Source organism: Hirundo rustica, chromosome 2 (genome assembly GCF_015227805.2).
Source record: "Hirundo rustica isolate bHirRus1 chromosome 2, bHirRus1.pri.v3, whole genome shotgun sequence".
NCBI classification, from domain to species: Eukaryota; Metazoa; Chordata; class Aves; order Passeriformes; family Hirundinidae; genus Hirundo; species Hirundo rustica.
In genome coordinates, this window is record NC_053451.1 from 29,100,226 (window position 1) to 29,124,154 (window position 23,929).

At 41.5% G+C, this 23,929-nt stretch overlaps 2 protein-coding genes across 3 annotated transcripts in view; both read right to left on the reverse strand.

Moving 5' to 3' along the window:
* CLCN1 (chloride voltage-gated channel 1) overlaps positions 1-244 on the reverse strand; it is a 57,211-nt gene extending 56,967 nt beyond the window's left edge. The window contains exon 1 of the mRNA XM_040056922.2: positions 132-244. Coding sequence (XP_039912856.1) covers positions 132-182 — 51 coding nt within the window. The 5' untranslated portion in view covers positions 183-244. The remainder of the gene's footprint in view (positions 1-131) is intronic.
* Positions 245-4,675: 4,431 nt separating this feature from the next.
* On the reverse strand, positions 4,676-22,814 carry CASP2 (caspase 2). Of its 2 annotated transcripts, none has more exons than XM_040057147.2 (10): positions 22,581-22,813; positions 17,345-17,512; positions 15,777-15,852; positions 14,331-14,425; positions 12,764-12,940; positions 11,520-11,648; positions 11,013-11,103; positions 7,341-7,490; positions 7,148-7,257; positions 4,676-6,563 (listed from the first exon to the last, which is right to left on the reverse strand). In XM_040057147.2, exons 1-10 carry the CDS (start codon positions 22,728-22,730, stop codon positions 6,429-6,431), a joined length of 1,281 nt encoding a protein of 426 aa, XP_039913081.1. In that variant the 5' UTR covers positions 22,731-22,813; the 3' UTR covers positions 4,676-6,428. The 2 variants fall into 2 exon arrangements, 1 of the variants encoding a protein (XP_039913081.1); XR_009207593.1 differs by lacking the exon at positions 4,676-6,563 and adding an exon at positions 10,837-10,898 and having other exon boundaries at positions 22,581-22,814.
* Between the last annotated feature and the right edge of the window lie 1,115 nt (positions 22,815-23,929).

A 23,929-nucleotide genomic window follows, 5' to 3' on the forward strand; every position in this document is an offset into this window, starting at 1 on the left:
GCATGCTCTTGGGCAGACAACTCATGGAGTTTGTCTAACGCAAACAGGGAAGGGTATTTTCCCTTAGGCAGAGGAGGGAAGGCAGCTCTCACATAGGAAACATGCTGTGCTGCTGCAGGTATCATACTCACCAGAGTTTCTTGGTATCGGAACGCTTTGGTTGGAGAGGCATCCCCAGTCATATCCCCAGAGACAAGGTCCTGTGGAGCAGGGGTTGTTCAGGGCAGCGTCTTCCCGTCTGCCCTCCCCAGCAAAATCATGGAGAGAAACAGGCACAAGGCTTCAGCTAAAATCCCTCAGAGCACCCTGAGAGAGAAGGTTACTGGTGAGGGAAAGACGCAGAGGGAGAGTGTAACCAGAGACTCCCTGCCCCCTCCTGTTCTGTCTGCTTCCCCGCTTTAATCTCTCTCTGCTGTCCTGGCAATGGGACAGCTCAGTAAATTAACAGGAGGTAACATTTCCTCCTCCTCTCTCAGGCAGTGTCATTCTTCACTCCATTTGGAAAGGGTGGGGAACCACAGTAAGAATGGGTGCTGATGGCAGAGAGAGACTAAGGAAGAAAAGGATGGAAATGACAAATTACCAAAATTAGAGACAAGAGAACAGTCCTGCAACTTGAAGAGGATTACTCCTACAACATATTTCGGGGACAATTTTGTGAAGTATCAGCATCTGAGAAGGGAAGTTCTCAAGCAGGCCTTGGAATACTATTCCTCATATAAATTACTGTTAAGCTGTCCTCACATTTAACCTCTATTCTTCTTCAAGCATACCCATTATTGCTGGTTGCCTCACCACAAATAATCGGCCTCCCTTGCAGTCTTCATACCTTCATGGACCTTCATCCACTGGCATAACTAACACTCAGTATCTTTTATATCCCACCGCAGAATGGCTGATGTTGGAAGGGAGCTCTGGAAGTCATCTGGCCCAATTTCCCTGCTCAGCCAGGGCCCTCTAGAGCCAGTTGCTCAGGACCATATTCAGATGGGTTTTGAGTAACTCCAAGCATGGAGACTCTGCAGCCTCTGAGCAATTTCCTCCAGTTCTCAGGCACCCTCATGGTAAAAAAGTGTTTCCTGATGTTCAGATGGAGCCTTCTGGGTTTTAATTTGTGCCTTAACCAAATTTCTTATACATAAAACCAATTAAAGTTGCTCAACAGCATAGTCAAGAAGGGTTTCTGGGTTGCTGTGGATCCTGGAACATCTGTAGGGGTGCAAAGTAGAGAGGACCTGCCCCTGCCCTTCTGTGTGTCCTGGGCCTTTGCCACAGGAAAAGCAAGGAGGATTTAATAGTGAAGAAAGGACAAAATCAGGGTGCTGCTGTGGGTCTGCCTTGAGAAATAGAACAATGAGCAGCTGTGGTAACAGCTACAGCCTCAGCTGAGTCACAGCTGCTGTCTGCTGTATCCTGAGGCAGCAGCAAGGACAGAAGTTTGTGGGGAATGGAAGAGATAATATAGGCCACAGTTCTTGTCACAGACAACGGCCTTTTTTTTTTTTTTTTTTTTTTTTTAATCATCTGCTATCCGTAAAGCTTTTCATTGAGTGAAAAATTTTGTATCTAGGAAAGCAGTTACCTAGAGCAACATCATCACTTCCTAAGCTGTTTGTTTCTCCCTCTAAATAAGAGTGAGTTATGTAAGAGCATGTGGAAGGTGAAAGTGTTGCTTTTATTAAGATTATCCAGTCAAGGAGCTTTTCAGTGCAGAAGACGGGGAGCCAGAAATAAACCTACCCAGAACTCAGAGACAATGGGGAGCAGAGATCACGCTGAAGACCAAATGTTTACAGTCACTATTTGACAGGCCATTAAGAAAGTACATTCACAGCTTTGGAGAGGGCTAGCTTGGAGTTTGTAACTATTACAAGGGGGGAAATGAGGAACATAAAGATTTGAATCAGGTCTGTGGAACTATGTGAATCTTGTTAAAGAAGAGGGCTGGGGAGGACTAATGAGGGGAATAGATGGGAAAGGACAGCTTTCATGAAAAACAAGGCTGGTCAGTGTCTGCTCTATCTTCATATTAAATGCTTTCTTAACTACCTTTCCATGAAATCTCATTATCCCATGCACAGCCTGAGGCGCCAGCAGCTGGTGAGACTGGCAGGAGTGAATTTGGCCCAGCAGTTGCAGTCAGACTGAGATGCTGGGGTCAGGAGCTGAAGCGAGTGCAGTCTCAGCAACAGCAGCTGGAGCAGCCATAGCTCTCTGGACCAACTCAGTGAGTGCCTGGCGTGCTACAGTTCAGACCTGTGTGAGGGGACTTGCACCAGGAACTGTTCACACCAGGGGTGTTGGCACCCTGGGCTTAAAACCAGGAGTGGAGGAGTGTCTGCTCCAGCCTCTAGGATGGGATCAGCATGTCCTGGGTGCATCTGCTAAGGCGTGGAGCCCAGGGTTTTGGGGCTGGGCAGGAGGAATAACCAAGCCAGCCTTGCAAGAGGCAGTGGCGGTTTATAAAATTCCTTAAGTGTTTATTTCTGTGTGAATCCATTTAGAAAATTTAAGCCTATGTTCAGTGTGACCTTTTCCTCTTGTCCTTTAAGTCACTTTACAAATGACTGAATAGGATCAGCTATTCAGTTTGTGTTTTTCTTTTCCACCTGTACCTAACAAATCCAAGTTTATCAATACAGCGTGAACTTTATCTTTGTCAAACCATGGTTTCTATGGCAGGCGTTACTGTTGCTCTGTTTTTATGCTGCAAATGAAAACTTTTTGGAGTGCCAAAGGAAAATTAAAATTTTTAAAAAAATCAGCCTATGCCACAGCAGTCCCAGCTACTTTTTTCAGTCAGAGAAATCTGAGTGCAACTCTGAGCTCTTTGACAGATACAGTAAATTACACAGATGTCGTCTTAAGAATTTGTGCATGCAGGCAAGAATTTGTACAAAAATACAGTCTGAAGACCAAGTTATACATAGCAGTTCCCATAAACAAGTAACAAATGCAGATGAATGGAGACAAAAGGATATCAAACTTAATCAGAAAAGAATTCTATGAGAAGTGGCAAAATCAGCAACAGCAGGCCAAATTGCACTGAGTAAGACAAAGCACTCATTCCTAGTGAAACACTCACCAAGGCTGCTGATTCTGTGACAACAGTTGATTGTAACTTCTCTAGAGATCTCCATTTCATTCCCTTCCTTTTAAAGAAAATGTTCTCTGTATGCATATGCTGATGGCACAATCTATTACATAACCATATCTTCTTGCATTTCCTTCCCCTAACTTCATAATTTACTGCTGTGATATAGTGAAGAATTCTCATACCCTGAGGGGTAAGAACAAATTATACAACACAGGAACACTGCATGTTAGGAGTCTCAGCTTGGCATAAATTTTATAAGATGTTTTATAGATGTTTATCCAAACCTTTTGATGTCTTGGAAGCATTTGCTCTCTTTCAATGCCATTCTGTACATCCTAATTTTTAAGGGGATCAATGACTATTTTTACAAAAACCAATCCTTCAATTATCGATTAGTAATCACAAATAGGGAAACAAAATCAGTTTAGAATTAAAATTGTATCGATTTACTGAATTGTTGTTAATAAATGTGATTCTTATGCAACTCAGGATTTCTAAAATACATTGCCTACATTGGGTTCAGTTTTCACTCCCCATCTCAAATAAAAGCCTTGACCTTATTCTTCTGGTTTCCAGACAAAATGTGAAACTGTTAACATTGCCCTGCTATCCCAGCTATTAAAAGTAATTCCTTAAACTATGCTAGTAGCTCAAAACTTACCCAAGAAAAAGCAAACATCTTGTTTACTTCATCTTCTGGCCAACTAGAATCACTTTCTTCACAGGCAGATGTTGGTAATTCCAGTGCTAATATCAGTACTATATTTCCCCTATCAGAATTCAGCATTTTCAATAAACCAATGTACTCTTTCACTAAAAAGAGATCATGGAAGACAGGAAACAACTCTTCAAGGTGTCACAGATGAAACAGGGTAAATGGCAACCTCTAGTGGATCTGGAGGCTGGGAATTATTTTTAGAACTTACAAGAACAGGGCTTCTACCCTCCTATTTCACACTAACTGACTTTCTCTTTCTCCCAGGTGCATTACCTTGATTGCAGCTTCCCTGCCCAGCAGTAAGGTCATGGCTCATTTGTGAAGGTGGAACAGAAAGTTCTGTGTTGTACAGCTGCTCCCAGTTACAAGTCTCGGGCTTTATGGATCAAGCCTCTAAGCATTCCCTGGCATTCCTCCCCATTCAGCTCTCTGATCCCCTGGACCTTCCTCCATTTCCAGAATCCCTCTGACAGATGGTATCTTCCCTTTATTTTCAGTCTCTTCCTCCTTCCAAGACTCCTTTTTTTCCCAGGAACCAACTTTTCCTTCAAAACCACCAAGCCCATTTTCCCCATGTCAGTATTTTATGTGCTAAGCACAGCAACAGACAGGGTGGTTCTGCCTCACATCTCTTTATCAGTGTATCAGACTTCGTTTGGCCCAAGTGTCACCAAAATTTACAAGCAGCTCACAGTGGTTGCAGCTGTAAGTAGCCAGCTTCTGCCCGAGAGTTCAAAACCCCCTCTGGGATGTGCCGTCTCAAGAGATTACACAAAATTCTCTTGATGTACAAGCTCCATTTCTGCAGAGGTCTGACTCTCCACATGGAAGACGCAGCAGAGATTAATCAAACAAAAATTCTTTATTTTGACACCCCAAGGCAGTAAAATACAAGTATACAAAAAGATATACAAAAGTGGCAGTGATAATGCAACTTGATGCAATCCTACAGAAATTTCATCCATCAGAATGGACTGCTTCATCAATAAACCTATCTGTGAAATATTGCACCATTTCGTAGAGGGAGCACTCAGGAAGACAGTGTTGATACTCCGGGGAGGTACAGGAGCCCCTAAACTGGTATATTAGACTTCAGAGTAAGGCACCAATTGGCAAGTTTGATTCTTGTCCCGTTCATCACATTGTGTGTAGGATAAATGCAAGACGCATGCTAATGCTGCACCTTTGTCAGCTGGAGGAAACACAGCCTTCATTTACTAGTCAGAATAATAAAAAGAGCACATGCCTAGTTTTCCAGCCTCCCTCCATATACCTTTGTGCTTCCCATTCATAATTCTGTCCTGAAAAATATATTTTAAAAGCCATACTTACATTTAAAAAAAAGCCACAAACTATGCCAACTTAGTGCTACAAAATGGAGAGACTGAGACTGAAGTGAGCCACCTGTAATCCAGTATCTCAGGATTTAGGCTCTACCACAAAAAGAGAACAATGCCCATCTCCCACATCACATCAAGTGGGAGTAACTGCAGTTGGACACAGCAAGACAAAAATTACAGCATGAAGAGACTGTGGAAGAAATTTCCAAAAGAAGTGATAGATAGATTTTAAATGAGATCATGGATTAAGAACGAAAACCCACAGAACAGGATGCTAATGTAGAACTCTTCCCTCTCATTCAAAAGGGAAAAAACCTGCAGTGATTAATAATCCAAGCAACACGCTTAGACTGTAAAGAGCTGCCTTGAATATTTTTGTTAATTAAAAAAACCCAAAAGATCCTGTTGTACAAGGTGGTAGAGCTTCAGGGCTTCAGTTGTACAGTGCAATTTATAGACTCCTGAGAAGCTGGTGGACTGAATGTCTATTGTGACATGTAAGTGCTATGGCAAACAAATTCCTCAAAAGGAATATTCCATACAGTTGCTCACTCTCAGGACTAAGGGGAGTTAATCTAGAATTTCTAGATTCAAAACTATTTCTGAGGCATTTTATGCAGGCATATTTGTCTGGGTCTCTCTTTGTTTTGCTGACAATCTGGGATGTCTTGTAGTTCTCTTGATAACTTGGCTATAGAAGGAATGTAGAAAAATAGACTATTGGGTGATCAAAATGTAAAGTGTTGAGTACTGAGAATGATAACCTTCCATTTTAGAGAGGGGGCGGATTCTCCTTCATAAGGAGCTCTTTTCTAGTGTGCACAGGAGTCAGCTGTCCTTTAAGAACCATGCAAAAAGTATTTAAAATTGTTGAAGTACAAGCCTAAGTAGCATCCTTTGACTGATTTTCCTTTCAGAAAGGTTTAACTTAAAAATTGTACAAGTAGTCCATTTCCATTTTCACATTCACTTTGTTTACAAATGTTCCTATGTCTCCTTCCAAAGGATGTTCCCACTTCTTTCCAGTTCCAATGCTGATCCTCTTTCCATCACTTTCTATAGATACAGAGCCAATCAGGATATTAGAATTTTAAACCCTGAACTGAGTCAGATTACAAGGAGAGTCGCCAGTTTATTTTAGAAAAAGACATAAAGAATTAGACTGGCACTCCTTGCTTGCACATCTGATGTCACAGCTCCTAAGAGTGAAAACAGATATCCACAATCAAAGTTCAGCTTTGGCAGTATTTCTCTTCAAACAGAGCTGGCAAGGTTATTTTCCTGGTAGGTAGCCAGGAAACAGGTAAAGGTCCCGACAGAGCGTGCTACAGTACTCCGACATCTCCTTGCAGCGGTGGAATTCGGTGCCAGGGGCATAACCTTCTCGTTGCTTGATTTGCCTATTCACCTAGATGTGAGATTAAAAAAAAAAAAAAAATTAAAGTAACTGGAAGCATTAAAAGGACAGAAAGAAGAAAAATGTAATTTCTTTCTGTACTCATAGATTATTCTGTTTAATGCATTAAGTAGTCCCCTACTTGTAAGAAGGATAAAGAACTAGGGCGCAGTTCCACAGCAGCTCAAGTTGCTGTGGTCACACCGCTTTTTTTACTTCTTCCTCCACTTTCTCAATCTTTACCTTATATGAGTACTGGTGCTTTTGCAACTGTGTTGCGTGCATGTTCAGGGAATGAATTCACCCGAAAAACAAAAGCTATCTCCACAGAAGAAAATTCTTGGCAAGCAATATTAACTCTACTCCACACAAATGAAACAGAAGGAGTCAAAGAAACAGCATCTTTACTTGGGTTGAACTGCTACGGAACTGTATATAAGTAAGTAAGTAAGAACAAGGGAAGAATTATAATTTTGCTACAAACAAGGCAAGAGTAAGTGCTTTAATAGTACTAGATTAATCCTAGCATTTTGAAGCAATGGAAGGCCCTTCAAAAGCCAGGCAGGAGTGGGAGAGTAAATGCCCTCGTGCTTTACCTTCACCAGCATGTCAGCCACGTGAGTGTGCCGGGCGTCCTCTGCAAACACCGAGGTGAGAGCCTCGACGTACCAGGACCCACGCTTGGTGTTCCGCATGGCCGCAGTGCCTGGAGAGAGAGCGTCTACCGTGAAGACTTTTGGGGAACGCAGGCACACCAAACCTCCTTATGCCCGAATTAGGGGCCAGTACCTTTCAGACAGGCGTATCCACAGATCATATCCGAGCACGTGGGCAGCCGCAGCTTCAGGCTTTCCTCCTTGTTCGCATCGCTCTCCTCGCAGCCTGGAGAATCTGACCATCCTTTGCCATCTCTTTGATCCACTCCCCGGTCCAACTCATCTGTGGTGGCAATAAACAAGGAGAGGGAGAAGGGGAGAAGAAATTATCCTGAATTACTGGACGTAGCTTTCCTGTATTTCCTTGGTTTTGCGGTCAGCAACGCCACAACTACTGTCAAGCAGAAAGCTTTTGCATTAACTTTAGGCTTTCTCAGCTGTTTTAAACTCATCTGGAAGTTCTTCTGCACAAACTACTGCAGATACCAACAACTGCTGCACCTGCTTAACTTAACATGACTTGATCTGCATGCTGATTTCTGCACCCACCTCTTCCTGTGCAGATCATGGGATAACCATAAAAGCAGGGAAGTTTCTGGTAGTTCTCCACCATTAACGCAAGGATTTGATGCCAAACCACGAACTTTTTATTTTCCACTCATACCAACCTCAGAATATCCAAAAATGTCTAGTCCACTTTGTAATGCTAACTATTTACTGCAGAACTCAAACACGTGCTGCAATTTTAGTTGCTAAGATCTAGACCCAGGACATGAAGAAAACCTGGACCAAGTATCTCACCTAGTTCTAAAACCTGATTACAATACTGCTTGTTTCAATTAAAAACATAAATTGTGCAGCAGAAAAATGCAAAATAATCTGACCCCAAACACGAGAGAGAATTCCAGTCCATGGAGATTAGTTTAAAACCCGAAGAGCATTTAATGCCCTTTCCAGGATTCATTAGTATGCATTATGCAAGTGTAGATATTCTCAACTGATTTTCTATGTGATGCAGGTTCCACTATAATCTCAACTAATTGCTTAGTGGTGGTAACTTTGATAGTCCAGCTGTGTTGAAAGAAAATTAAAGTTACATTTTACAGATTTTCCATATAATTTTGCCTATTTGTTTTCTTTTGTTCTAAGATAAGAAGCTATTACTCTTACTTCCTAACAGCAGAATCAGAGTCTAGTGCTACGAGGCTTAAGTGTCCACTTCAGAGGCCTTCCTCCTAAGATGTTTCTCAATTTTTATTGTTAGCTCATGCCTAAATAATACATTTGGATTTCTAACCCTTTAACAGGCAGTGGCATAGGTGGCATCTCGTAATTATGCTCAGAAAGTGGTCAGTTCATAAGTCAGCAATATTGTTCTTTCCCTCTAAAAAGAAAACAGCAGTGGGAGGGGTGTAATTGTCTGAAACAGCCTGGAATTAAAATCTCCATAGCTCAAAATTTCATAATGGCTCCCATTAAGTTCCTTTTTCGTCTCTTTAGGATAGCAATGCAATTTTTTTTCATTTTTAACCAAGCTTTTTTCATGTCTTTTATCACACTTCTCCATATCCTCCCAGTTCTCTGTCTTTTTAAAAATTTAGTGTACTGTTCACTGTGCATTTTATTTCAGAAGACTCCGGTAATTTTACTATCAAACTCTATTATTCACACTGTTATCACCTCATTATATATAAAATCAAAACTTTTTTGATTAAAGCTTCAGAATTACACTTCAGAATCACACATCTTCCTCACGCATGTCTTCAAACACCACTCCAATCAACTTAACTAAAATGTGTAAAGCACTAACCCTTTGCATACTTAACATCTAATTTACAGAACCACTGCCAGACATTCATCTAGTCCGTTTAAATTGTATTGAAGCTCCCAGATAGCTGTTCTGCCAATTAATTTAAATAACTGCTAACTACTTAGTTATTAGCATAATTTTTCACTCTTTTGAATCTACTGTTTTAAACACAGATGTCAAGCAACTTCATATGCCACACTGAAACTCTTCCTACTATTTTCTGTTGCCACTGGTTTTGAATCCATGACTGCAGGTGGACTACTTCTTTAGCAGACTCCTGCCAAAAACTCATTGGGAATTAGGACTGTACCAACATTTCTTTATCCACATTTTAAAACTGGATCATTAACAGAAGACAGAGCAGGCCTACAATGTAAGGTTAGAGAAGAAATTATTCATTTCTCATCTTGTTCTCATTCTTGTTTCACTTTAGTTCCAGCTAACTTGCATGGCACGGATAGATAAACTATTATTTCAAAGTTAACAATACTATTCACACAGTCGTTTGAATGTTGTCTAAAGGATACACATTTTTGTTGACAGTTCAATTACTTTGTAACTGGCTTTTCCCTCCAACTGCTAATCAAGGTTTAAAAGAGGTTAGACAAGGCAGGGTTTTGCCTTCTTTGCTGATTTTTTAAATTGAGTTTTTCCTTCCAGTTTTCAAGTATCTTAATCCTTTGTCTATTGCAATATCCTAGTTCTAAAGCATTGTGCATAGCAAGCTTTACCATTCTCCCTTGACTGCAACTTTTTTGGGAATACAAAGGCCAAGTTCGATTTGCTAGTCTTAACAGACTCGTGCTAACGTTACAGTCAAATAAACATAATTACCTAATGAAGTCAGCTGAAAATTCTGACTTATTACACTTATTTTTACCCTGAGTCTGCACATTCACATTTGTTCAAGAGTATCTAAATGTTCATTCACATAAGGAGAGCAATCAGATTAATTTCATATTATAAACAAGCATGTTACAATATTCCCAAATGCTTAAAAGGCTCAAGTATTTCTGATCACCGAAATACTTCATGTAGACTTCGAGCTTTTCCCTGCATTGGGACATTGGGATTAAACAAGAGCAGAGACTAGAAGACAAACTCTAAAGTTTATTAAAAAATGAGAAAGAAGGGAGACAACTGCGAGGGACAAGGGAAAAGCAGGGGGGAAAGCATACACAGCAGTAAAACTTCTCTAACACAATGGAAAAAAAGAAACTGTAAGACAGAGCTTCACTTTGAAATATCTGCAATTTCACTGAGTCCAAATACTTGAGGGGAAAAATTTGGTCATCAGTAAATATGTTTGTTTAGTTAAAAAAGGAAGGAAAAGGAATAGCAGAATTAAAAAAAAAAAAAAAAAAAAAAAAGGTAAAAAAGGTACACAAAGCACAGAAGAAGTCTGTAAGAATCATGAAAAGAGTTCTGTACAACAGCATGTAAGACTACAACAGGAATATGTGGAAAAGAGTGCAAGGAAAGGTCATTTGAGGCTGACAACAGGCTAAGGTAAAGGAAAGAGACAAAACCCCCAAAATAATTGGAACCAACAGAGAGCTCAACAAGAGACAGTCACAAGAAATACAACACACTGAGGAGCAAGAGAAAGACAGGACCTCAGCAAGACTCCCGTGCTAGAGTACTGCTCCACGCTGTGCTGCTATTTGTGCGTCGTGTGCCCCACTCCCCCTACTGCAGGCACAGCACGAGGAGGACTCAGGGCATGAGTGGGATATGACAGAGCTTTATGTCAGTCACTAAGGTGCTCTGGGGTCTGCAAGTCAATGCACACGCCTCATGCAGAGCTGAAGACACTTACAGAGCAACAGATGCAGTGGCAGCAGCAGGGCAGAGGGAGGTGAATATGGGTCCCACTTACACCTGAGAGAAGCAAAGAGGAAAGTTGACAGGAAGTTGAATGTGAGGGTGTGCATGTGTGCAAAATGAGCCTTAACGGCGTGCCAAGTACACGGCTTTTAGCGTTTGGGCACTCACCTCCCCGGCAGGCCTGAATAAAGAACATTTTGGGCTTATTCTGGAGATTGGGGCAGTTTGCATTATCAAAGAGCCGGAAAGCCTCCTGCAACTGAGAGAAGAAAGAGAGAGAATTTCTTCACTGTGGCCTCGTGTAAGACAAACCTAGTCTCACCTTGCTTCCCTGTATTTTGCTTATTACCTCACCAGTCTTGGCATCTTCTCCTTTATCTGCAAACTCAGTGGGTGACAAACACATCCCTTCTCCACCCTCTCCCAAGGTTCATACCTGCTTGGGGTCATGCACTCTACCTAGTACTTATACAGAGATAATTTCTCCTACTTGCCATTTTTCATTGTTCCAGACCTCTCACAGAGGTCTTTCCAGCCCTTCTCTTCCCTCCAGTCCGTATTTTTTTTCTATTTTAAAAATGAATCATCAGTCTTGCTTAATTTCTTTTTTTTTTTCCAACATTGTTACTTTCCTAGAGATAACCCTCAACAAGAGATGAGGATTCAGCAATATACCTCTAGTAGTTTACCATCACTGCCATAAACCCCACCCTCCACACCATGGGAAAGCAGAGCTATAATGCAGGAATCCACATCTCGATGATCCCGTAGCTTGGAGAATCTCTCCAATGCATTCTGCATCTCCTAGAACAGGGAAAAACAAAATAAAAAAATCAATGCTTTCTTTCCAGACTTACACAGGGAAAGTCAATCAGTTTTCTGGGAAGAACACAAATGGCCCTCCTCATACATAGAAAACCCTTACACACATCAAATTTACATGAAAAAAAATCACGTTCTATTAAAAAAAAAAAAAAAAATTCTTGTTCTTCTACGCAATATTCAGTCCTAAGTACAACACTGTGGAGCAGGAATCACTGAGGCCAACAGAGGAAATCAAGTGATACTTTGCAGAAGTTTTACACTGACACTGGAATCTGGCTTGGATTTGGAGCAACTTAACAGATACATACTCCGGGACTTCAGGCATTCAGACACTAGCGATCAATTCAAAATTTAAACTGGAAAACTTCAGGAACTCTGTGCAAATATCCTACATTAATGTTGCAAAAGCTCTGTTCCTGAATAAAACACTCTTTAACAGCTCGTGTATCACTTGAATTCATAGGGATTTAAAAGGACTAAGATCAAATGAGGCTGGAGAAGACAGCAACTGCATTCCTAGGGAGAGTGGTTTGATTAAGTTAGTCATGGAACACAACCAATTCTCCTAAGTGATGCATATACACGTTTTTAGTGAAGACTGAAAGAGCGGAACTGAACTGCATGGAGATCGGAAGACTGATAAATAGGATGCCAATTGACTTCATCAGTGAAAGGACACAAAAACATCACAGTAGCAAAGACTACATCAAATATTTGCAAAGTTAAACTTTTAGGAGAGTAGGACACTGGAAAAGTCTATCTAGAGTAAACTGGAGACTTTATTAATTTGTGCTTTTAACACACATGCCAGGTGCGGTCTCAAAATTCTTGCCCCTTGCACTAGGGTCAGACTGGAGTAGAACCTCTTGTAGTCCTTTGTGATGCTACAATCCCTTGGAAGAGCTCAGCCTTCCAAGCTTTCTCATGTTGATCAATATGAGGGCAGACATCATCATGTTTAGCCTTAATTTCTATTCTCAAGTGATAATTCCTATCTTCAAAGCTTAGCTACGTACCAAAGGGAACCTCTTGAGACAGTTATGAAACAAACCCCCATCCACAGCAGTTGTGAAGCACTGGGATCACCCCCTTACCTGTGCAGTTTGATCACAAAAAACAGTGACTCGGTAGCCGAGATGCCTGAAAAGCATCTCCAGGGAAGCACAGTCCACCTCTCCCCCCGCGCGATATTCCAGGTCCCGCTCGCTGCTGAAACGGACGTTGCTGAGGATCAGCGCTAAGCCTCGGGGCTCTGATGTCAGCTTGTATGCCTGAAAGGAAGATTAAAAATGGGTAAATTTAGACTACACAAGGAAATAATACAGTGTTAGAATAGAATAGCAATCATTCCACACCAACTCGATACGCCTGTGCTTGCCAGCCTCCACAACTGACAGTGCTGCAATACTATTATTAATAAGTTGGCCTGCCTTATTCCTAATTTTAAAAGAAACACTTCTTATCCATTTCAAACAATGAATTAGATATTGTTAACTTTTTCCCCTTTCCTTGCCCCAGCAAGGCCTCATATATTTGTGCCACCCCCATCAAAGGACAACACTATGTAGAATTTAGGTAACGTTTCTTAATTCCTGTTGGGAGCAGAGAGATGTAAAACAGCAACGAGTGCAGTTGTAACAGTGAGGGAGCGTTAGTCATTGATCTTTCAAAATATGCAACTGGCAAAAGAGGTTAACAGGAAAAGAACTCATTTTAGAGGGGTGTTTTCAGATTAAGTTCCCTCCCTGGCCCTACCACTCTAACAACAACAAATCAATAGTAATTCACTTACTAATGCTCCTGTAAATTGGAAGTAAAATTTAATACCAAAGGTGTATCCAGGCATAGATTTAAAAGTAGTCTAGTCAAGCTCACACTGGCACTGCTTATTAATCAAGTCACCCCACTGACAGTTCCAAAAAACCCCACAATAACCCCTAAAAAAACCAAACCCAACCCAAAACCAGCCCACAAAAGTGTTTTGTTATCTACAGAGCTTCCGACATTGTCTAACCCTAATGAAGTGTTTATCCCACAACACAAAGTAATTTTTCCTTAAGCCCACCCCACCACAATCTATGCCTTACAGACAGAATCAGCAAAAAGTAATTAGATTACATATGTAACTTCAAACACTGCAGCAGAAGATTAGAAATTCAGATTGTTCTACCCACAGGTAGAATTCTAGCACAGAAGCCTGATCTGCTCTTTAAGCCTAAGGACTCTATTGGGTACAGCTGGCAATTAAAAGAGCCAACTTACTAGTTGAAAACACAGTTCTCCTATCTTACAGTCATTCACAGGGTTTGTCATCTTACAGAAGATGAGGATACAGACAAATAAACTTGATGCAATAATACTGACAGCTCACAGAGAGCAATAGTAGCGAAGTCCTTTCACCAAGCTCTTCATGATCAAAAAAAAACAGAGGCAGAGATTTGTTTAGAGTTACAGAACTTCTCAGGATTTCCTGACACTTGTAAATGAGAACCACATCAAATGGAGCACGACTGGTAACACCTTTCAGTTACACAAATAGCACAACCCCGATCTGCATCCCAATGAAGCACCTCAACTCAATTTTAAGTGGCACATGTTCAGCTGATAGATCCAAACGTTCACATCTCTCACATCTTAAGACTTTCTCTGCCAACAGCTTACCAAGTGCTGATGACTGTGATAAAATTCAGGAGTGCAATACTTCACTGGAGGAATTGAGGGACCATCTCCGTTATCCAAGGAATGTTCTATTGGTTCTGTGCAAAACCAAATATATCAATAAAAATAAAAAAAATTCAGACACAAAGCCTCTGCATTAAGGTAGTTAACTTGCAAATTCTGAACTATATTAATTTATGCCTATTTCATACCTCCAAAAATTTTGTTTGATCAGGGACTACTAACACAAAATGAAACACAGGTGAGAAAAAAAAAATACTGTAATAGTATACTTATTTTATTTATTTTAACTGACAGCTTTTATTTTTGTTTCTGTGTGGGTTAGCCTTATCTAAGGCCACGTCTACAGAGTATGAAAACAGAATTCTCATCTAATTTAAGATCCTTGTGCTTTCTGCTGTTTTGCACAGTATGTTCTTACTTTCAGAGTTTGGCTGACGAAATGTTGCTAAAAAATTTCAAACAGAATAGTTCTTTCCTTTCACAAAAGGCCTCCCATGCTGAACACATGCATAAGTGATCAAACGAGACAATTTTAACTTTCATAAAGCGCAAAGCCCTTTCTTTATCTGCCTCTGAACACTTTCCTCTGGATAACAGCAGATGAGGGGAACGATCATCAACTATTTTCCATTTGCAGACACTCACTCCTCTGTACCGAAGAAACTGAGCTAATGACATTCACGATCTCTTCTGAAATCCTCTTTCAGCCTTTTGAGGCATGGCTCTCCTGGTTGGAGGAACATATGCTCTAAAAAAATCAAAACAACCCAACCTAAAACCCTTGCACATAAATAAAAAAAGTTTCCAAATATTAGACACTTGCTCTCTTACACCAGAGAGAGCTTCTAGTAACCAGCATAAAGGTAAACCTGTGTTTAGGGAAAAAGCACTCCAGGCATTACCAGAGGCAACATAAAAACCAGCAAGGAGATTCATTCCAATAATTGTTTATTAGACCAGTGCCCTGGTCTAAGGTGCAAATGCCTGTTAATGAAAAGCTGATTTGCTGCACTTGACAGAAGCTACAGAAAACCAAGCTGGACCCACATAACACATACAAGGCCTAAACTAATTTTTTAAGAAGGAAGACTTGGTTAAGGAATACTGCCTAAAGTCAGTATCTTATCAGCGCATTAGCTCAATGAAATTCTATTACAAATCTTAAAGAAAATCTTTGCAAAATCTAGAATTTTACAGACACGTACTATTTCAAGCAACAAATAAAAAAGCTAACAAGAAACATGTATTGGTTGTCTCTTCCCAAATGCTATAAAGAACACTCTTTGATCATAATATAGTCAGTTTACTGTCAAGTTGTATTCCTGGGATGAACAAAGTGGTGGCAAGCTAATTTCTAGAACTGAATTAAGACAGTATTAAGAAATTCTCAGGAGCCAACCAGGTAGAGAATCATGTGCAACTCACCAAGCCAACGGGGTCTCTTTGTATTACAGGACTCACTGGCAGGGTATGGAAGATCTGACTCATGACAGTGTTCAAACTACAAGAGATCAATAATGCCATGAAAAAGTGTGGCTATTTTTTTTTTCTCTATAGTAAAAAAGCTGAAGAAAAGATACATGCATTTATACATACATAAAAATGACTGAAATACAATATTATAGTCCACTTCCAAAAGAAACATCATGACAAGACAGCAACAGCACTTTCTATCAATGCAAGACTCCTCCCCTTCTCTGATCATCTCCACTTCTACCCAAATCCTCAGTTTAGAATCTTTACACTGGGGTTATCTTAGCTTCCTTGGTTTTAACAAAATTTCATTTGTCTGGTGATTCCTGTGTTTTTGTTTGCTGTCAAGACTTCATTGTTTGTAGAGTAAAGCAAAATTGAAGACAAAAAATTAAAAGGATAGTCTGATAAACTTTAAGTTTTAGTAAGGGAACATTTGTTCAGAAGTATTTGCTCTCCCTTCCTTTGCATAAAATATGTTTACTGAGAGTTTCCATCCTTGCCAATGCACTAAATACATGGAATCTTTGCGAAGTTCTTCTTCCAGTACAACACTAACTACACATAGTGACAAGGTGAAAAAAAAAAAAACAAACCCAAAAGAAAGAAATGAAAGTATTTGTTTCCTTAAAAGTTTTATCAGACAATCACTGAATATTAAACCAAAAAAAGTTCAGAGAAAAAAATACTTTCCTTTCAATTTCTGGATAATTGACAACACATCCATTAAGAACTCGTCGGGTGTAAGAACACCGCAGGAACCTTGGAGAGTTCGACAAAAGGAAGTGCAAAGCCCTGTGCCTGGGGCAGATCACTCCCAGCACCGATATATCCTGGGGGCCACCCAGCTGGGAAGCAGCCTGGCAGAAAAGGACTTGGTGTGGCCAAGCCAAACAGGAGCCAGCCCTTGGCACAAAGGCAGCTGGTACCCTGGGCTGCGTTAGGAGTGATGCCAGCAGAAGAGATGAAGGGAGGAGACCCCTGATCCCTCAGGGGGAACTTATCAACGTGTGTGAACACCTGAAGGGAGAGTGCAGAGGGGACAGAGCCAGGCTCTTTTCGGGGGTGCCCAGTGACAGACCCAGAGGCCATGGGCACAAAATGAAATGCAGGAGACTCTCTCCTAAACATCAGGAAATGCTTTTTTACTGCAAGGTGCCTGAGCACTGGAGGAGGGTGCCCAGAGAGGCTGCAGTCTCCATCCTTGCAAATATTCAGAAACTGCCTGGATGTGACCCTGGAAGCCATCTGAAGGTAATACTTGAGCAGGGAAGTTGCAAGAGATGACTTCCAGAGGCCCCTTCCAACCTCTACCACCTTATGAACCCTTATGAAAATTCTCGTCTTCCCAAGTTTCTTCCTCTCTGCTTTTACTAAGGCTACTACAAGTTTCAAGTAGCAACAAAACCATCCTGTCTTTTGTAAACAGTTGAGTTTTTCCCATTTGATAACGTTCCTTTTGTGCCCAAACCCAACCTGAAATGCAAGCCCTCCACCTTATTTTTTGAAAGATGCCGTACCCTTGCAATCCCATGGCTCAGGCTGGACATTGTCTTCAGGATCATTGCCTCCAGATGCTGCTGCTGGGTTTCTCGCAGAGCTTCGCAGAAGGCTGAGAAGGCATTTGGGCCTCTCTTGGGCAGCAAATTGAGGAATTCCACATTTCTGTCGAAGCTCCCAGACTTGGCCTGAACCCAGAGGAAAAAAAAAAAAAATCAAAATCCATAATCAAGTAACACCTGAAATAATTAATTTGTAATGAATCCTCAGAGCAATTTTTTTTTCCCCCCAGAAAAACATTCCGCCACTATGCTTAGCTGTGCTAGATCCATTATTATACTACTCTTCCTAGTTGATTTCACTGACACACCTCTGTTCCAATTTGCTCCAGTGGGAGTACATGACAACACAACAAGCCAACAATTCATACATGACTACACATTGTAATACATCGTAGTCCCTCTAAAATTTTACTTCCAGTTACCGTTGGAATAGTATCTACTTCTCCTCACTGAATACACAAAGTTGGAAACATGCTTCTACTACTATCCAATGGCTTATGGTCTCTGGCAGATAGTAAAAACCTCCAGAAAACATTAAGTAAAATACATATTATATGCAGTCAATTCCAGGATGGTATTTCCTATGTACAGACAAATAATTAGACCATTGAAGCAATATATACCAGTACATGTGGAAAAGTAACCATCAAAAAATGAAACCGTGCCAAGAAGTTCTACCTGTTAGAATATTAACAGGTAATTGCCAACAAAATGCATAATTTACACAACTATACCCTTCCCTCTAAAATCTAAACACACCAAGAATCACGTACCAAAATACTGGGTAACAGAAATAAATTTATTTGGAATTCATCCTATTTTTTGAATTATCACTTAGATCCAAGATCTCTCCTTTTGGTGGACAATTGAGAATAGCTGATGAGTTACACAGAATTAAGGCCTAACAATATAGCAGTCACAGGGAAAAAAAAAAAAAGAAACCTTGGGGTACATGTGTTAAATTTCTGCTACAGATGATATCACATCATCTCGTTTCATTCATAATTATCATGCTCGGTGTCAAAAACAGTTTGGTTTTTGCCCCAACACATTGTTTGGAAGGATATAGCAAAGTCTTGTTGATCCAATGTTTATGAGCCTATTTAGAATTTTAGACCTATATTCATTTGTGACTAAGAGCATTTGTTTTTATTAACAGTGTTCCTTTGACTTCAGTGTTCTGTGCTTTCCCTTATTTATCAAACTTCTTTCTATAAATTGGTCTTGATTTGCTACAGGAAACAAGTAATTTCTTTCATAAATGGCCTCTTTCCCTTAACAGCCTAAGTACCTTTTCCAATTCCCACAGGATCCTGAATTTTCAGAGTACTATTGACTAGAAGTACTAATAATAATGCCTTGTGTCTTCCCAGAAGTATGAAGGTATTTTTCTCCTGGTAACGCTGCTCCATTAGCCCACTGAAAATAACCAGCTCCTTATATTTGTATCTTGCTGTAAGCTCACTGAATTTTATTGCAATTAATAAAGTAAATTGAGACTTAATTTATTTCTTTCCCCTCACAGATGGGTTTGATAATCTGCATAAGAGAAACTAGTTGTAAATAAATTCTGAATTCCTGTCAAAATTCCATTATTAGTCATATTATACACCTGTAGAAGCCGTAGAAAAAAGCATATATAATTGGCAAACATCCTAATCAAATTTATGTCACTTGTCAAAAACAGTGATCCCTTCATTACTGTCTAGTGATCAACAGAGTATTTAAATCTCTGTCTGTACAATTTCAGTCTTTGATTACAGTACAGAGTACTCAAGTTGTTTAAAAAGCAAGAAAGCTCTTGCTACCGTATCTGCAATTTTACAAGTCCATCCCAGAGCTCTGGAAGAACATCTGATGCTCCAAGAAGAAGCCATTTATGCAAGTAGGCGCTGGAGCTCACCTTAAAAACAGCTGTTTCCACTGTCCCACTTCATTTCTACCATAATTTTCCCCTATGTCTGAAACCCCCTCTCTTCTGGGTTTTCAACTAGATAATTGTAACATCATTTTTCATTACAAAGTAAATACAATTGTTTTCTTTACTCTTTTACTGAAAGTGTATACAGTGTAAAAAAACCTCACACAGTTCAGTATCTTCCTGAATGACCCAATTTAAATTCAGTACTGTCAGATCCTATCTCCCCACATTTCAGACATCAAAGGAAGCAGCTTCTATTTACTGGTTCTTCTCCAATGCTGTACACCTATAAACTCTACTTACTCTTCATATTCCTTGTGAGCTCCTTATCCAGCACCTTTGTCCTCAGTGGCTCTTCCTGCAACACACTTCTCCTGCCAACTATTTCTTACTTGTGGTAAAGTTTCAGTACTGGTAAAACACTGAAAAAAGTTTCAGTTTTGTGGTAAAGTTTCAGTACTGGTTTGACACCTCACACTTGGAAAAAAAATCATGCTTCATCTCCTTGAGCTCCTTGATTTATTTCACTTTCCTCAGATTACAGAAATTTATTTACGTGCTCTGTTTCCAGAACCATTTTCTTCTTTTGTTTAGCTTAAATCAAGCCGACAGGACCACTGTAAATGTTGTGTTTTTAAGAAAAGAGGATTTAGAACATAGCTATTTATCCAGATCTTGATTTCCTGACTTACTGGGGGTGCAGGAGGATATATATATAGAACCAGTCAGTTATAGTATCCAGGAGAATCTGTTCTCTTTCATCAGACAATGGCATTTGGCTCCTCCTGTTTCCATTAAGGTACCCGACGATCATCATCACAATACATTTTCAGTAACAGGCTGCTTAACAGCACTTCTAAGATCTGTGCTCACATTTGCCAGACAGGAAGAATATTAAAAATTCACAGACCTACTACAGGAAAATGAAAGGTAAGACAGCGTTTTCCACTCAAGTGATTTTTTTCAAATGCACTTTTTCTCCATAGCATTGTTATGTCTAGGACTATCCAGTAAATGTTCCTTTCATTTCTATCCTTCTAGTACAATGCATATTTTGCAGCTCCAGCTTTCCTTCTATCTTTACCATATTTCTGTTTTTTTTGCAATTTCCAGATCAATACCCTGCAACAGTAGTTCACGTCACTCTGTTCTCCTGCTCAGGCTGCTGCTGCTATTTATACACATTTAAGCTCTTAGTCAGGTGTGTTTATTGTGTTAGGCATAATTATGGCACCAAGCTATTACTCTTTACCTGACTTACCCATCATAACACCTTTCTCCTTACTGATAATCCATTACTAAGTATTGTTTCATTCCCTTTTATTCAATTACATCTGGAGGGGAAGATTCCTTGAGGTTTCTTCCCTTCTGTCTCAGTTCAATATTTTTTACCCACAGCAGCACCTTGCCAAAAAGAGTACTTTCTGTCATTACCTTAAGTTTGAGAGCATTTTTTTCCCTTTTCTTCCCTTCTCCCTGCTCCCCCTTAGGTGACAAACTGCAGGCCATCAAGAGCCCACCCCTACTCACCACCCACACTTGAGCAATGCTGTTGCTTAACCCCTGTGAGCTGCTAAGCATCAGACACTCAGTTACTTCCTCCCCAAGTGGAATGGGAGAATCCAAAGAATAAAAGTGAGAAAAGCTGAGATGAAGATGATTTAACGGGCAAAGCAAAAGCAACACACACAATGCAAAACAAAGAATTCATCCACTACTTCCTGTTGGCAGGCAGGTGTTCAGCCATTCCAAGGACAGCAGGGCTCCATCACTCACAACGGTGACGTAGAATCACAGAATGTTCTGAATGGGAAGGGACCCACAAGGATCACTGAGTCCAACTCTTAAGTGAATGGACCATACAGGGATCAAACCCAACACCCTGGCATCATTAGCACCATGCTCTGCCACTCAGAATTTTCTATTCCTTCTTCTTCCCCTACCTTTACATGCTGACCATGCCACCAAATGGAGCAGGATATCCCTTGGGTCAGCTGGGGGCAGCTTTTTCGGATGTGTCCTCTCCCAATTTTTTGTGCGCCTCCAGCATTGCTGGTGGGGTGGGATGAGAAGACAAGAAAAGGCCTTGGCTCTGGGTCAGCACTGCTCAGCAGTACCTAGAATAGCTCTACATTAACAACACTGTTTCCAGCACAAATCCAAAACACAGCCCCATGCCAGCTACTATGAAGAAATTAACTATTCCAGCCCAAACCCAGAGACGTCCTTGATTCATTTTCTGGCTTGCACTGTTTCACAGTAGCTTTGTTCTCTTCCACTAGGATTGGAGCTATTTCAGGTGAGACTGCCTGGAGTTCCCACAATTCAGCATATTCAAGGGATATCCTTGACAGGCCCCATGAGGCATCTAACATTACCTTTGACACTGCATCAAAGTACGCAAAGTGATTCACATTATCTTTGACAACGACCCCAAATTAATCAGGAAATTATTTCTTCACCGCTATCAAAACCTTTTCAGTTTCAGGTTTACTCTTTCTACACTCATGCTCAGAAAATAGTTCATAATTCTATTCTTCAGCATCTGTTCTTATTATGAGACTACAAACTTCGCTAGGGAACTAAGAACTCCCTCAGCTCTTACTTGAGCCCTGACATGCACTTGACGAGCTTCAACCACTTCCTTCCCTTCTGCTTTCTCTGAGGAGCCCATCCTGCAGTGTTCTGCGCATTACCATCTCCCTGGGAGAAATCCCGAGCTACTTCCAGTGACTTCCCTCCACAGTTCCCACTGCACAGGGAAAGCAACACAAGCCTACCAACAACCAGCGTTTGTTATTTGACAGTAAGCCTTGAAACTTGCAAGGCGCTTCATGAAATTTACAAAAACATACCACAAGTTCTTTATATGGAGGCTGCCACAACAAACTGGTATGTAACATATTCATTTACTTTTTTTTCACAGCATTGTTTTGGAAATACATATTATTCCTGCTTCCACACGTGGAATAAAAAAGACAGGCAGAAAATTATCACGAAGGACTGGAAGCTAGCACCCGAGCCACAGAGTGCAGCCTGCTGGAACTGCACACCAGAACACAGGGAATCTTAGAGGAAATACACTTTTTCTCTCCACAAAAGCACCTTACAATTCTCCTGCACGCTGCAGCCAAAGCCCTGCAGGTCCTCTGAGTGCAATCGCGCTGAAATGTGCAGGAAACAGGAGAGGTTTCTTTCCACGCTGCCTCTGCAAGGAGCGACACCGAGCTCGGCCGGAGATAAAGCTCACGGCGCAGGCGACAACCCGCGTACCTGTATCATTTCCACCATCTCCGTGGTGATGATGTCTTTCTCTACCATGTGCTCCACCAGCACGTTCAACACCAGCTGCTTGGCCAGCATCACCCGGTTCTTCTTGAGCGCTTCCTGGTGGCACCGCTGCATGCCGCACGCCGCCAGCATCCTGGGAGGAGCGGGGCCGCCAGGGGCGAGCGCCGCGGCAAGGAGCCACGCGTGCCCCCTCCCGCCTTCGGGCTCGGGACGAACCGGGAGGAACCGGCGGAACCCCGCGGCCGCCGCCTGACGACGGGCGGGCGGGCGGAAAGAAACCCCGGCCCGCCTTTTCCCGGCGGCCCCCGCGATTCAAACGGCGGGAAGCGCTTCCCGCCGTCACGTGACCGCCGGCGGAGCGGGAGCGCTTTCCCGCCTCTTCCTGCCCGGGCTGGGGCGCGGCCCCTCAGGGGGTGCGGAGCCGGGCCTGTGGGGGGGAGTAGCGGGGCGGCGGCTTTCCTGGGAAGCGTACCGCCTCTGGGCCTTTGTTATTATCATTATTATTATTTAATTAACCTGTTTTAGTGTCTTTACCTCTGCCGAGATGGGTTTCTGCGGAAATCAGCTGCAATCAGAAATGATAACGAGCTGTAATTAAGAGGGAAGGAAGAATGGAGCACACGGAATGTGCAGGGAAATACGAAGGGAAATAGAAGGGGAAAAATCAAATGAGCGTCCTGGCAAAAACAGATTCACAGTTCTCACTACAGAATCACAGAATCAATTGGAAAAGTCACTTGGAAAAGACCTCTGAGATCACCAAGTCCAACCTTTGGCCAAACACCACCATGTCAACTAGACCTTGGCACTGAGTGCCATGTCCAGTCTTTGCTTGAACACCTCCAGGGATGGTGACTCCACCACCTCCTTCGGCAGCTCCTTCCAATGCTCAGCAACTCTCCTGAGAAAAAATTCCTCCTGATGTCCAGCCTGAACCTCCCCTGGCACAGCTTGAGGCCAGTTCCTCTGGCCTTGTCGCTGGTTGCCTGGGAGAAGAGACCAAAGCCCACCAGGCTACAATCTCCTTTCAGGGAGCTGTAGAGAGCAATAAGGTCTCCCCTGAGCCTTCTCCAGCTCCCGCAGCTGCTCCTCATACAACTTAAAAAAAAAAAAAGTCACATAAAGCTTCAGATGGCTTCTGCACATTATTCTTTAGCACATAGATTCCCTGTGCCCTGCTGCACAGGAATTCCATCTCAATAAAGCATAACACAAGTCCAAAGGCTTGACAACCTTTACAAATGCTGAAGACAAAACTGTACTGATCATAACTGGTGACATTTTTAGTCTTTGTTTTGGTCTGTGCTGGTCACCTGGATTCCTTCCCGACT